The sequence below is a fragment of the Nuphar pumila genome, chromosome 6 (genome assembly GCF_984573655.1).
Source record: "Nuphar pumila chromosome 6, dmNupPumi1.hap1.1, whole genome shotgun sequence".
Classification (NCBI taxonomy): Eukaryota; Viridiplantae; Streptophyta; class Magnoliopsida; order Nymphaeales; family Nymphaeaceae; genus Nuphar; species Nuphar pumila.
In genome coordinates this window covers 133,583,615-133,600,162 of record NC_143254.1, presented here as the reverse complement: position 1 = coordinate 133,600,162, position 16,548 = coordinate 133,583,615, and the positions used below count along the sequence as shown (strand labels likewise).

Here is a 16,548-nt window from a genome sequence, read left to right as displayed (position 1 = left end):
TATTCCCCTTCGCCTCAGGTGCGGATGCCTTTAATTAATTGGTTTCCCCACAGTAATTGGGTGTCCATGAGGTCACTGTTGCAGGGAGGATGCAGGCCCATTAACTGACTCGGTTCTCAACAGGGGTTCTTCTTGATCATTAAAAAAAAAAAAATCTCAAATCCAAGCATTCACAGGCATCCCTAGAATTTAAGGGTTATAACTAGAAGCAAACCTTGCTATATAGGATTAGTAAAACTGAAATGCTATTATCTCTGTTACCATACTGTCTAGTAGACTCCGAATTTTAACGTTCTACTGTGTTTTGTGGATCAACCCGTAAATAAAAGATGCACATAGTTTATTTAATAAAAAGATATGTCAGATCATATGATTGTGGTGTATAAACAGGTTTGCCAAGAACTTCCAAAAACAATGGCCCAACGCGCTAAAGTGCTAAAGTTTTTTTATGATTAAAAAAGTCAAGCTTCTTTAAATTGAAACAACTTGTTCCAATAAGTGATTTCTAATAAAAGAACCATGCTAAAAGACATTTATTAAGACCATTTGAATAGATAAAGGTTATGATTTTAATACATGGTGTAGTATGGTGGCATATATAATGTGTATGTAGTGTACCAAAACAACTTAGTAAACATACATGGATTTTCCACATGATATTTTTACCCATGCTTATCTTCATGAGTTATAAGCCACTCATTCTTCACTAAACTAGAAATTGAATCTTTTGGCACATTGTCATGATTAAACTTACTACCCTATTAAATAAAACCATGCCCAACACATCTCTAAGCTTAGACATAGGGAGTACGGATCATCATATGGTATTATCATTTTACAGTTTATGACAGTAACACGCACATAAGCTCTCTCTCCCTCTTGTGTGTGACGGGGGTATTATGACAATGTATATTTAAAACTAAGTTAATGTGTGTCAGACCGAGCTTGTTGTAATGTGACAAGCTCTCGAGTGAAAAATGCATCGAGTGTAGTAACGAGCTATATGTATTGAACTATCAGTGCCGTGGTAGCAAGTCATACAATGGACAATGGTATTATCATTGGTACGATGGTGTATGGTGGCATAAACATAAAGTTTTTTTTATTAAGTGTTGAGCCAGCAGATCAAAGGATGGATGCCTTTAAAAATTTGGTTAAATACTTCTAGACTTAGATAAGATATCTCACACGTAACTTTTGGTATACACAAGGTGCGTATGAGTTAGGGCTAATTCTTCAGGGATCACATTATGTATTCACAATCACGTATGGTGACACGGGGCTAGGCGAGTGAATGTCTGTGCATCAGTAAGTGATTTGGGTAGTGTTGCTAACTATGATATATAACTATCAACTAGCCGCAAGGTTGAGGGTCAGAAATGACCTTTTCCTATCCGTTGAGATATCTACAATGCCTATTTAGGTGACACTTTCAGGAGGTCATGTCGTTGTCTTGGAGGCATGACATTGTTGTCTTGGAGGCATGACATTGTTGTTGCATTTGGGTGGTTGGTTCGAAGGAGCATGAGCGTTGCCACCTCTTTGAAACTCGAACAATGGATGCTTTTGTACATTCATTAAAGTGTTTTATGACATTGCGTATAGAAAAGTTGCACGAAGCCATGATTTGAGCCTAGGTCATTGCGTATGAGGTGGTGCATGATGTTGAACATCCGTTTAGGCAGTTGTGCATGGGGTGGTGCACAATGTAATAATTAAATCGACAAACGTAAAAGAGTTTTTGTGAGGCATAGGGCAGTTAGGCTAGCCAAATTAGGTTGTCTGATGCCACACAAGTTGACGAAAAAATTTTGCTTGTGATAACTGGTATCAGAGCAGAACGATTCATGGTGACATTATCGATGGTTGAGTGGGATATGACATGCCTCAAGGTAAGATGAGGCACAATGACACATAAGTTATACGTTTAAAGCAGAAGAAACCTAAGCGTCAATGTGACACAGAAGAGGGCAATGTTCATTTATATGAGTTTCAAGTACCAAAACCACTTTCTTTCGTGTGTGCGTATGTATGTAGTTGAAGCATGGTGAATTGGGCTTAGAAACAAATTGTTGGTAGAGTGGTATAGGACATTCTATTGATAGTAAGCATATGTGTGAGGTTGTGGATTAGTTGGCTAAGGAACATGGGTAAACTAGTGTGTGATAGAGTTGGCACCATAACATCTTGCTACGAGGAGCATGTATGCGATCAATTCCTACCAGTTTGTGGGTTAGCTCGCATGTGCAGCGTATGTGCAAAGAGAGCTCGGACGTAAAGTTGAACTAAAGATGAGTACGAAGAAAAACTAAAAATTTTGAAGAAAATATTTTATTTTTACTTGCACCAATTTTGACAATACATCAAAGGGTTGGGTGGGGGAGAGTGTCATAGACTAAGCTTGTTTGAATGTGATAAGCGTAGGGTTGATCACCATTGAGTAAAAAATGCATCAAGTATAGTAACGAGCAACATGCGTTGGGCTATCAATGACTGTTGAATCAAAATCGGGCTCGATGGGTAAAACTGGAGTGCAACTAACAATGCTTCAAGTGGAGTCTCACAGACTCGAGACTTGCTGGATCTAGGTCAAAACCTATGGATTATGGGCCTTGTGGTCTGCATCCTTATGGAAACAATGAGTGGATGGTTGGAGGATTAGCAAGGTTATGGGAGATAAGGCTTTGTAGGTCTATGACAAATCGTGTAATCAAGTAAGTTCGATGAGAGGTTCAGGAATGCATATAGGGTTAGGACTTGGAGAACTTGGTTTATGGGTTTTTAGGCTGCCTTGGGACATGTGCAGTAGTCTGATACATGCTCTAGAGGTCTGTGATTGCAGGCAAGTGAGAGTTGAAGAGGTCAAACGATCAATTCCACACGGGTTTTCCTAATCAATAAAGTTGTTTTGGGGAGTTCGAGTTTAAAGGTTGTCATAGAGATTCAACAAAGCTTTTCAGGGTTAGGAGACAATGTCTAGGACAAGAGAAAAGGTTAGGACATGGGCTGACCTTTTGGAGAAACCATTTGACAGTTTGAAGATGTCAGATTTGTTTAATGGTAAGTAAGGTTTTTGGTATAGAGCAGTTTCGGTCTTTAGGTTCTCTCAAAGGCCAAAGGCTTGACAAAGGATATGTGTAGGGTTTAGAGACCACTTACAAGTATGCAACAGGTTGTGAAAGTGTTTCACACATTTTGAAGTATTGGTGTTTGATCAACGATGAAGAAACACCAGCTGGATTGCCAAGAAAACAAGATTGCACTCACCGGGTATCAGAAGAGCTTGGGCTTTTTAAAAGGTATGACTAATCAGCCTATGGAGGCTTGGTCATCACGTGAACTAGATGATTTCAGAGGAAAAGAAAGACCAACAATATCATGGCTGGGGATCCTCACAACAGGGACCTCTAAAGAGGACAAGAGAGAGATGTTTAGAGAAAGGGATGCCCAGAGAGAGAGAGAATCAACTTCAATTAATAATGTCATAATCTTATATAGGAGGACCTCAAACCATTATTTATAGTGTTTGATATAGAGTTTGGATCTGGGTCTGGGTTTAGCTTCAATCCAAATAATAAATCTAACTCATTTACTCCATACACCCTTTAACTACCAAAATACTAATTAGGAATTAGGAAACCTACATAAAAATAATAATAGTAAAATAATAACAATACCATGATTGTACTAACTTTAACAAAATAAAAAGTGAGAGAAAGAGAAAAACAAAATAGAAAGTAGGAGAGAGGGGGTGGCTAAGTCTCTATTTAGGAAAGTAGGGGACATCCCAACCTTTCCTTTCTTTTCTCCTTCACAAGGGGTACATGTCCATATAGAGACCACCTTGTTGACTTGGTAGCTTATCTTTTCTTCTTTTGTCTCTTCCTCCCTCTAACAAGTGTTCTCTTAAATAAGAAACATTTTTTTTTCTTGTAAGAAGCTTTCCTTGTGTGTCATGTGTTCATCCAGTTTGACCTATATTCTTCTTTATTTCTTGAATAGGAAGATGACATGTATTTTTTTTTATTTTTCAATTAGGAAAAGAGTAGTGTCAACATCCACATCACCTCTTTGAGTTTCACTTTGACTTGAAGAATCCCTTTTGACTGGATGAGGTGACTTTTGGATCATAGAGCATGCATTAGATATTTTTTATGAGTTTTGGGCTATAATAGTGATGTGTATGGTAGCATATCATGTGAAGGACAATGGTATCATCATTGGTACGATGGTGTATAGCGGTACAAACGTAAAGCATTGTTTGGTAAAGTATTAAGTCAGCGGATTAGATGATGGATGCCTTTCAAAATTTGGTTAAGTACCTATCTACTTTGTAAAGATATCTTATGCGTTGGTAAAGTACTAAGTCAATGGATCAGATGACGAATGTGTTTAAAGATTCGGTTAAGTACCTCTCAACTTTGTAAAGATATCTTATGCATAACTTTGTTTTCATTCGGTCTTTGTTTTCATTCGGTCTTTGGTTAAAGATCAGATGACGAATGGGTTGAGCTCCCATCTTTGTTTTCATTCGGTCGGCAAGGGGTAGATCCCCCTGTCCGTGGTTCTTTCAGTCGGCAGGGGGCAGAGCCTCTTCACCCTCTGTCCACTTTGTTTCTCCGGTCGGCAGAGGCTCTGCCTCCCTGCTGTTGTCTTTTCTCATCGGGCAGGGAGGGTGAAGCCCCTACCTGAGTGGTTCTTTTGCTGACAAGAGGAGGGGGCTCTACCTCCTGTCGTGTTCCCTTTTCGTCAGGTAGGGTGGGGTGAAGCCCCCTCCTTGTGTCTTTGTCTTTGGTCGGTAGCCTATTTTCTTCTGTTTTTTCCTGTGTCTTTGTCTTTAGCCGACAAGAGTAATGTGCATTGCAGGTGCGTAGCAGAGCAAAATGCGCGATGCTTAATGCTAAGCATCGCATGCAACTTAAAATGCCATGCAAAAAGAAACAGAAAAATGCAAATCCAAAAGTATGCAAATCGAGTAAATACCCGTGGTGAGTAAGTGATGCAAGTGCATCACATGTTATTTACTTTCTTGGATGCAACACTTTTCTGCTCACACACTCACTTAGTTGTGGATATCTAGGACTGTTTTGCTGGAGTTTGGAAATCATGCTGAGCATGATTTGAATGTATGGAAATAGAAGTGCTCCTATTTTTATAGTTCGAAGACCATGCTAGTAATGGTTATAGTTAGCGGGATATTGGAGTGTGTTTACTGCAGGTGCATGCTTGACATTATTGTGATATAAATGATTGAATGTATTGCAATGTTTGACATGACTATCCATGCTTGTATGAAGTTATTTTTTATTTGATTTTGCATTCCATATGAAATTATATCATAAAAATATGCTTAAATTGAATGTATCGTGTGATATATATGTATCAAATCATTACATTCACCATCAACGCATGATAAATTAGATATTTTCTTCATCATAGCATTATTATGATTCTCTTTTAACTATTTAAGATAATATTCGTAACATCATAGGATAAAATGACTGCAAACCATGAATAAATGTACCGTAGGATAGTTGATAATGAGGTGTCGCTTGAATATATGGATGGTGTTGACAGTTTTATTGAATTTGCAACAACAAGTGTCAGTACAGTGGATCCCACCGGTCAGATCAGGTGCCCCTGCACGATGTTTAAGAATAATCGATTTATAAGAATAATCGATTTGTAGAACCTCATGACGTTAGACATGACCTATACAAAAAGGGTTTTGTCAGTAGTTATCAGAATTGGATGCTTCATGGTGAAGATTTTTTAAACAATTTTGATGTACGGGCAGATATGGTGCATAATAATCCATATGTGAATTTGATATTTGATGTCGCAGGACCAGAACTAGGTTCTGCTATGGGTCCTAGTGATGTACCAACTGGGTAGAGAAAGAAGCAACAAACGATGCAGCTAGTAAATTTTATGACTTACTTAGAGATGATGATGAGCCACTGTAGAATGGTTGCGAGAGTCACACTATCTTGTCTGCAGTTCTTCAACTACTGAATTTGAAGTCAGAGTATAATTTGAGCTAATCATGTTTTAACCGTCTGTGCTCTATTGTGAAGAGTATGTTGCCCAAAGATGAGAAATTGCCATAAAATTTCTACCGTGCGAAGGTTATGGTCAACGCTCTAGGTATGGGGTATCAAAAGATAGATGCTTATCTAAATCACTGCATGTTATATTTCAAAGATCAAGAAAATAGCAGATCATGTCCGTTATGTGGGCATCCTCGGTTCAAGCCAAAGACAAGGAGCAATGCTAGCACAGGGTAAAAAGAAGTGTCATACAAGTCACTCTGCTACTTTCCTCTCACCCCTAGATTGCAACGACTGTATATGTCTTCGAGGACAGTTAAACACATGAGATGACATATAAATAAAGTTTGACATGATGAAGACAAGATCACACATCCTGTTGATGCAGAAGCTTGGAAGCACTTCGATCGTACTCATCAAACCTTAGCAATGAAAGTGAGAAATGTTAGGCTCGGTTCATGTACAAATGGATTTAATCTATTTAGGGATAGATCAACCCCATACTCGTGTTGGCCGATATTTGTCACCCCATACAACCTTCTTCCAAGCTTGTGTATGAAGCGTCAAAATCTTTTCTTGTTTCTATTGATCCCTGGTTCAACGTCTTCAGGCCAAAATCTTAACGTATATTTAAGGCCATTGATTGATAAACTGAAAATACTGTGGAATGACGGTGTTCTCACATACGATGTCCACAAAAAACAAAACTTCAATATGAAGGCTGTTGTTATATGGATAATTAGTGACTTCTCTACATATGGTATGTTATCTGGTTGAAGCACACATGGGAGGTTGGCATGCCCATACTGCATGGAGGATACAAAATCTTCTAGATTGACGCATGGAAGAAAGCCGTGTTGGTTTGATTGTCATAATCGATTTCTACTCAGCGATCATGTGTTTCGACGACAAAGGAATACGTTCCAAGCAGACACAGTTGAAATAGAAGGTCTACCTGCACGATTGTCGGGCATCGAGATTTTAAGACGATTGCGATACTTTCCATATGGACTGACAGATGCTCGTAGTACGATGCCCTTTCTTAGATTTGAGAAGAATCACAATTGGACAAAGAAATCTATATTTTGAGAACTACCATATTGATCAACCTTATTGATACAACATAATTTGGATGTGATGCATGTGGAGAAAAATGTGTTTGATAATGTGTTCAATATGGTAATATTGAATATCAAAGGAAAATGGAAGGATAATTCGAAGGCCCGTATGGATTTAAAAATAATATGTAAAAGACCAGAATTGGAACTCTAAGAGTACAATGGCAAAATACTGAAACCAAAGGCAATGTACGTGCTTGGACCAGATCAAGTAAAACAGGTATGTCAGTGGGTAAGACAGTTGAGATTTTCAGATGGATATGTCTCTAACATTGCTTGGGCTGTGAAGATAGACGAATGACAATTATATGGGTTGAAGAGCCATGATTGTCATATCATCATGAAACAGTTGATTCCCCTAACATTCCATGATATGTTAGACAAACCTATATGGGGGGTATTATTCGAGTTGAGTCGATTTTTTAAAACATTGTGTGCATCAGAAGTTATAATAATTGAGGTAAAAAAAATTTAGAATTCTTTCGTCACTACTATTTGTCAGCTAGAGAATATATTTCTGCCAGCATTTTTCAACGTTATGGAATATGTGATCATATACTTGCCATATAAACTTAGGGTTGGTGGTCTTGTGCAATATCGGTGGATGTACCCATTTGAACGGTATATTTTTATTTATCTTTTTCTCTCTAATGCTATTGAAAATTTGTTTTATTACGAGATGTATGTTGTTGACAGATGCATGTTTGACCTCCAAAAAAGGTTTAGGATAAAACAAGAGTGGAGGGTTCAATTTATGAGGAGTACACTTTAGAAGAAATTTCAAATTTCTCATCTATGTACTTTGAGCCTCATATTCCAATACGTTACACTTGCCCACCTCGTAATGATGATGAAGAACAAGTTATTATGGCTGACAAACTATCGATATTTAAATTACTTGGGAATGCTTTTAGCAGTTGTCGGTCAAGACTTTTGGAAGATCGAGAGCAAGACACAACACAAATCTATATCATTTTTAATTGCTTAAAGATCGACCCCTACATCGAGTAATTATACATAATATGTTACACTAAGTTCTCTACGTACATGGTTCAATAATATAATTATTTGTTAAGTGCAGACAATTTGATCTGGAGTTGCGAAGAGAACTTCCACATCTCACTGATTCAGAAGTATAGAAAGAACGTGAAAATAAGTTTGGGGCATGGTTGAAAGAATTGGTAAGGACGATGACATGCATTCTTTCTGTGTAAACAACAGTATGTTACTTAATTGGTCGTGTTTATAGTCATTATTTATGCTTATAGGTCTGCCATGGTGATGTTAATGACCAAAAAATATGTGATTTACAAAATAGTCTGACCAAAGTTGTGCAATGTTACAACAAGTACATCATAAATGTTATCGATTTCATACAAAAGACTATGGTATAAACAAGTCAATGACAAATAGTGGCGTATGTGTCAAGGGTAGCAGTTACGGTAAAAATAAACTTGACTACTACGGTGTTATTGAAGAAATAATGGAGTTGACTTACTTAGGCATAAATAACACAGTAACTTTATTCGAGTGTCATTGGTTTGATCCCACAACAACAAGAGTTGACAAAGCCTCAGGCATTATGGAGGTGAATCATAAATAAAGGTTTAGAATATATGAACCATTCATATTAACATCGCAAGCTCAACAAGTTTACTATACTTCATATTCGAATACAAGGAAGTCGGATAGAAATGAATGGTGGGCGGTTTACATGGTAAAGTCTAGAAATGAATGATGGTGATTTGCATGGTAAAGTCTAAACTATACCCTGAGTATGATCAGTTACATGAAGACAAGATTGTTGAAGAGGGAGATTACTATCAATCAGATGATATGTATGACTTCTCTTATGGTCACGATGTCACACATGGTCTGCATGTCACATTTTCATTGTTCGATGGCACACATATAGAAGAGTGTGATCCAAATGATATACCAAGTGGATGGCCGCTCAATGAAGAAGAAGACAACGAAGATGAGAAGGAGAAAAAAAAAGAATATGAAAGTCAAACAAGTGATGATGAAGCATACTCGAGCTAGTGAAATACATCTTGTAATATATATCACATCACTTTCTCATATGCACCATCTACATGCATAATATATCTTGCATATCATGTTACATTCCATGCATACTTAGCATGTACATGCACAGTTCATGCATAGTTATAAAACTGATTCATGTAGGACCTTTAAATCTTTACATTTCGTGTATATGTCATGTTGATGCTAAGATCAAGAGTTATGTAACTGATCCAAATAACATTTTTATTTGTTAGAATATGGTTAATGGAGGTCACAGTGGTCGAGGACCAAGTGGAGGCCGTGAGACAATATTAGGTAGATGTATTTGTATTATATTTAAATATAGGCATTCATTATATTTTTGCTTATATGTTGATATAAAAATTGTTACTTGTAAATTGTCTTTATAAGATCCAAGCTCAGTGATAGCCAGTCTCAACCTTCGTCTTCACGTAATGTTTCGATAGGTATATCATTTAAATAATTATATACTTGATTAGTTTAAATGTGCATTGTGTGAATTCCTAACTCATTGTTCTATAGATGATGTTTCGCCTGCACATGACCCACCTACACCAGTTGCTCATACACATCACGAGACAATGCTGGATGTTGAGTCTTCTCAGTCTGACACATGATGACTCATTCAAATAGCGTATATCGATAGTCGACCGCAAGTATTTTATTGTCACTTGTCCAATACTTATCTTATAAAAAGTGTATATCGATAGTCGATTGCTAATGTGTACCAATTCATATGCAGTGCGAGGTTGGAGCCACAAGAAGTGATTTGAGAAATTAGAAAGTCACTAGTTCAGCATCTTCCAGGACCGGTCGCTCAATAGAAAGATTACCCGAATGAGGTGTTGGACAGATTATGGTTCTTATTCATGGTATACAATCGTTTATCATAGCTAATGTGTTTCATATTTAATTTTTTATTATAGTCATGTGTTCTAACTTTCTGAAATTATTTGTAGGCTTCAAATCGTTTCGCGACTGCGAAGGAGAAGCAAGACGCGAGGCTAGTATGGTAGAATGTGGCTGTCAGTCGATTGCCGACATGCTTCACAACATGAAGACTGCAGCAATAAAAGCAGCTGGTGGGATAAATGATTCATTGCAGTGGAAGGGCCATGACCCTTCTACTATCAGGTCAGATTATTGGGATGCAATGTGCGACAAGTGAGCGAGCCATGGATTTTGAAACCGCTCAACAAAGGCTGTACAAAACCGAGCAAAGGTGCTCGATGCCCATCTACACACAAGTGTTCTAGGACTTTTGAGAGTCACCAGAAGAAAATGGTAACTCATTAATATATATTATCAAATTTATAAGTATTTCTGCATACTTTCTAATTAATTTTTTTTATCATTTAACCTTGCAGGAAGCCAAAAAAGGAGACCATGTGCCTTACAAGGATGCGTTTGTTGAAACACATAAACGTAAGAGCATGGGAGAGTTCGTATTAGAGAAGGTGAGAGCGACAATGGTATGCATTTATTGTATTAATAAATATTATAATATACAAGTTACTATGAATTACATTATCATAAATATTATAATTTTTAATTATTAATTCATACTGTAATCATTACTTTATAGGAGTCATACGAGCAACAAATGGTAGAGCGATATAGCGATGACTCCACTCAGCATCTGCCTTTTGATCCTGCAGCATGGTTGACTGCAACCGATGAACCAAAAAAAGGTTGTGTGTTCGAGTTTAGGAGTAATATAAACACCACACCAGTCGTTGTCTCCTGCAGCCAGGGTTCTCAGAGTTCTCCCATCAACATCAACTCCTAGCGTTCGATTGACCCTACTATTTCTTGAGATGGTGTCCCCCAGCTTCTTCAGGACACAATGCATGGCTTTTTACATGAAGTCATTCCCAACCTTGTCCATAATGAGCTGTGCAACTTTTTTCGAGACAGAAGAACTTTGTCTACTTTCAACATGAGCTTTGGTGCCCGTCAGGTACGTATAACATTTATTTCAATATATATCTAAAGTTTCATGTCATTAGTTTCATGTCGTTAGATTTTAATACGTATATGCATGATTGAATACATATATGCATGATTGAATCACTATGAAATTTTATTGATAGCATTAGAACACATGTATGCATGATTGAATCACTATAAATTTTTTTGACAACCTTAGAATACATATATGCATGATTGAATCACTATAATTTTTTTTGACAGCCTTATAACACATATACAAATGATTGAATCAGTATAAAATTTTGTTGACAACCTCAGAACGCATATATGCATGATTGAATGAGTATGAATTTTTTTTACTGCCTTATAACACATATATGCATGATTGAATCACTATGAAAGTTTTTTGACAACCATAGAACACATATAAGCATGATTTCATCACTATGAATTTTTTTTGACAACCTTAGAACATATATATGCATGATGGAATCACTACAAATTTTTTTTGACAGTATTCGAACATATATATGCATGATTGAATCACTATAATTTTTTTTTGATAACCTTAGAACATATATGCATGATTGAATCACTATAAAATTTGTTTGACAACCTTAGACCACATATATGTATGATTGAATTACTAGAAATCTTATTTGACAACCTTAGAACACATATATGCAGGATTGAATCACTATAATTTTTTTTGACACCTTTAGAACACATATATGCATGATTGAATCACTATACAATTTTTATGACAGCCTTAGAACACATATATGCATGATTTTGTCACAATGATTTTTTTTTTACAATCGTAGAACACATATATGCATGATTGAATCACTATAAAATTTTTTTGACAACCTTAGACCACATATATGTATGATTGAATCACTATAAATTTTATTTGACAGCCTTAGAACACATATATGCATGATTGAATCACTATAAATTTTTTTGACACCTTTAGAACACATATATGCATGATTGAATTACTATAAATTTTTATGACAACCTTAAAACACATATATGCATGATTGAATCACTATAAATTTTATTTGACAACCTTAGAACACATATATGCATGATTGAATCACTATGATTTTTTTTGACAACCTTAGAACACATATATGCATGATTGAATCACTATAAAATTTTTTGACATCTTTTGAACACATATATGCATGATTGAATCACTATAAAATTTTTATGAAACCCTTAAAACACATATATGCATGATTGAATCACTATGATTTTTTTTGACAACCTTAGAACACATATATGCATGGTTGAATCAGTATGTAATTTTTTGGACAACCTTACAACACATATATGCATGATCAAATCACTATGAACTTTTATTGACAACCTCTGAACACATATATTCATGATTGAATCACTATAAAATTTATTTGACAGCCTTAAAAAACATATATGCATGCTTGAATCACTATGACATTTTTTTGACAACCTTAGAACACATAACGGCATAATTGAACAATTATGATTTTTTTTTGTCAGTTTTAGAACAAATATATAAATGATTGAATCAGTATGCATTTTTTTACACCCTTAGAACACATATATGCATGATTGAATCACTATAATTTTTTTTTGACAACCTTAGAACATATATATGCATGATTGAATCACTATGATTTTTTTTTTACTGCCATATAACACATATATGCATGATTGAATCACTATGAAAGTTTTTTGACAACCTTAGAACACATATAAGCATGATTTCATCACTATAAATTTTTTTTGACAACCTCTGAATTTTGTTAATGTCCTTCACTTTATTGCTAGTCTATGTGTTATTCAGCCATGTTACTTTGATTGCCTTAGATTAAGTGCATTGCATATAATTTATTTTATTATATTTTGTTTATCAATACTAACATTTTGGTTCTCTTCTAGGATGCTGAAGATGATCAGCGTAGAGGCATGAATGGAGGGGCGGATCGAGACAATGAAGATGATGATGCTTTGAATATTGGCAAGGATTAGCTCTATGTGTTGAATTTATTTCACGTACTTGTTGTTTCAAACAAAATTCTTTGTATATGTTTACTTGTAACTAATTAGAACTTGGCAAGGATTATATTGGGTTGTTAAATTTGTTTCACTTATAACTTGTGTTAAATTTGTTTCACCTACTTTGTATATATATTTTTTATGTGTACTTTATTTTTATACACAAGTTATATAAATTGTATAACAAGAAATTTTTTCTTGATATTTATATTTCAAACAAAATTATTTTATTTTTTTAAATTTTGTTATGGATTAGCGACGAATATTATCCGTCGCTAATATTTAGTGATGGATTTTCTGAAAAAATTTAGTCATAAAATGGTGATGGTATTTAACGATGAATAATATCCGTCGCCAATTTAGCGACGGATATTTATCTATCTCAAAAACTAAATTAGCCAATATTTTGTGATGGAATGTAAGCCATCACTAATCCATCTCTAAATTAGCGATGAATATTAGAGTCGAATACGTATTCATCGTTAAATTTTAGCGGCGGATATATATCTATCGTAAAACCAAATCAGTGCTTATTTAGCGACGGATTAACGATGGACAATGACATTCACTAATCCATCGCGAATTAGCGACGGAAGTAGTGATAGATCAGTTCTGTCGCTAATTAGTGACCAAGAAATTGCGATGAACGCTATCCATCGCTAAACAGCTCATCGACGGATTTACGACGGATTAGCGTTGAATAGCATCCGTCGCTAATCCGCAGAATTCTTGTAGTGTCATAATGTGTTCATAATGGACACTAGTGGAGGTTCCTAATGGGCATGAATGGACAATTATAAGACCTCATAATAATCTCCCAAAATCCAAAAGTCTATCCCATGTATGTTCCTTGATGTGCCTATGTCAATATGGGTCATATTCAGGTTGATCCGATCCGATCCGATCCAAATTCCAACATCTTAATCTCTCTTTAGCTCAGCTCGGTCACACTTCAAAATCAATAGTTTTTACCCATTTTCAGTGAATTCAGTGCCACTAAAATCTCTTATGTTATCTAAATCAGGAATTTTGAGGGCACATTTGAAGCACATCCAAATCTAGAATCCAGCCTATTCAAAAGCCAAATCCTATATTGATCATGACTTGGGTAACCTTGGGACGGGCAGCTCCGATATATAAAGGAATATAACCATGATAATACTTTTTCCTTCTGACATGGGTGGGATAAGTAAAAAAAAATACGGTAAGGCTTATTGATATCTGGATCAAAATCACATAAATCCGTGGTTAGATTATAGTGAAAATCCAGTTTAACCTGACCATTTATCCTTTTCACTTGAAATAATATATTTTGCTTTAATTAGATCATTATCACGATCATCATCAAGCCTTATCTTAACCACATGCTGCTTTAATTAGATTGGAATATGGAACTTGCTTTTCAAAATTCAGTCTAAGGCGGGTCATGCCTTACCGAGCTCATATCTGCCCCATTGGTAGTCTTACTAATTGGACAAAAAAAAAATTAGCATTTATAATAATAGACATTTTTTTATTTTCCTACACTCCCTGCATTTGTAAACGCGCACTTTGCTAGTATATATATGATGTATTGTTACAAATTTTTGTACGTATAAATGCATCTGGATACCTATGGCACAGGTTGTTTTGATTCAATCGGACCTTATAGATGAATTCAACATATCCATAATAGTGAAGATTGGCTTTTGAATCTGGTTTTTTTGACCAAAACACACTTTTATGACCTAGGAAAGCATCATACGTTGCAGGCCATTCATTTTTTTGAAGCCTTATAAAAACTTGTCTACATGTAATTGGATGGTTTAAGAGTCGATTCCTAGTTAAAAAAAGTAAATCACATATATAAAGTTAGTTTCATGAAAACAACCAAAAAATAAATAAAAAAAACCATTTTTTTATCTACAAACCACAATAGCAAATATGGTCTCAGATGGTGAGATTCCACCTATGATTTTCAGCTCAATACCAAATATTAACCATATATATATATATATATATATATATATATATATATATATATATAGAGAGAGAGAGAGAGAGAGAGAGAGAGAGAGAGAGTAATGTCTTGGTGCCCCTTTTCTCATTCAGCCCTATTAGGCCCTTTCAAAAAATGTATTTTTTGTGATTTTTCTCACATCTAACACCATAGATGTGATCTATAGGTTTTGATTAGTGGAAACCAGCTTTTGGATCACCGACCTGTATAGAGGGTTTTTCCGTAATCCAAAATCAATGGCTATGAAGGCATCAATTTTTTCCAACTCATAAAATCATATTTTTTTTATCAAAAAAACAATATACAAGAATCTATTCTCACTAAATCAAGCATTCTAAACACATCTAACCAGATCTATCATAAAACACTTCAAACTATGGGGCAGAATGGGAAAAAAAAGAGAAAAGTGAGCCTAATATGTTAGGTTCACACATATATATATATATATATATATATATATATATATATATATATATATATATATATATATATATACCCATCTTGTTTGACATTAAATTGGACCAATGAGTGCCGCCGCTGCAATACTTTTTTTTTACATTTAGCAGTGGTCTGCTAAATGTCAAAACACAAAATAAAAAAGCACGGATGCACTCGGGCGTGGTCGACGTTACGTTGAATCCTATATATATATATATATATGAGTAATGGGTCCGTGTTAATTGAAATATGTTTAAATGAAACATGCTATTCAAGTTTTTTATTTTATTTTAAAATTCTGATCACACAGACGTGATCTATGTACTTGATTTTATATCTCTTGAAGTGATCGACTCTAACACATGGGTGGGTTTTTTATAATGTTCGAAAAATCAACTGTTCAAAATCTTCATAAATTTTTTAGGCTCAAAATATCATTATTTTATCGAAAAACATATGATCCATGTCTGGATTTTTTGTAAATCAACCCTGCCCAATACATTTACGGGGTCAGAACTGCAAAAAAAAAAAAACCTGAAAGAACCGAAACACCCATTTAACATATTTTATTTTAGCATATTTCATTTAATACAAACTCCGCCTGTGTATAACTGTTTAGTTATACACTGTCGGTCCCAAGCCCGGATAAAGGAGGAGGGTTGCGATAGGTCTGTGACAGCCAACATAAAAACTTAGTCATACCCTATGAATATGAACCAATATGAGAATTTCGTTGGGGTGTTTCCTACTGAGCGACGCGTTGTACTCTATAGGCCCGGAGGCCGTGATAAATGGGCAAGGGTTGCTAGGTCGTCGCTCGGAAGCGACGCGTCACACCGGCGTCCGGGTGTGGTGTCAAATAGGCAAGGGTTCCCTCACTTTGTTGGACGGGTGGGAGTAAAGAAGTTAGTCCAAG

General features: G+C 35.5%; 1 protein-coding gene across 1 annotated transcript in view; it reads left to right on the top strand.

The window, feature by feature from the left end:
- The window catches only part of LOC149836338 (uncharacterized), a 69,673-nt gene extending 56,464 nt beyond the window's left edge, over positions 1 to 13,209 (top strand). Inside the window, exon 4 of the mRNA XM_090009143.1 lies at positions 13,089 to 13,209. Within this exon, the coding sequence (XP_089865269.1) occupies positions 13,089 to 13,092 (4 nt within the window). The 3' untranslated portion in view covers positions 13,093 to 13,209. The remainder of the gene's footprint in view (positions 1 to 13,088) is intronic.
- The last annotated feature ends 3,339 nt before the right edge of the window (positions 13,210 to 16,548 follow it).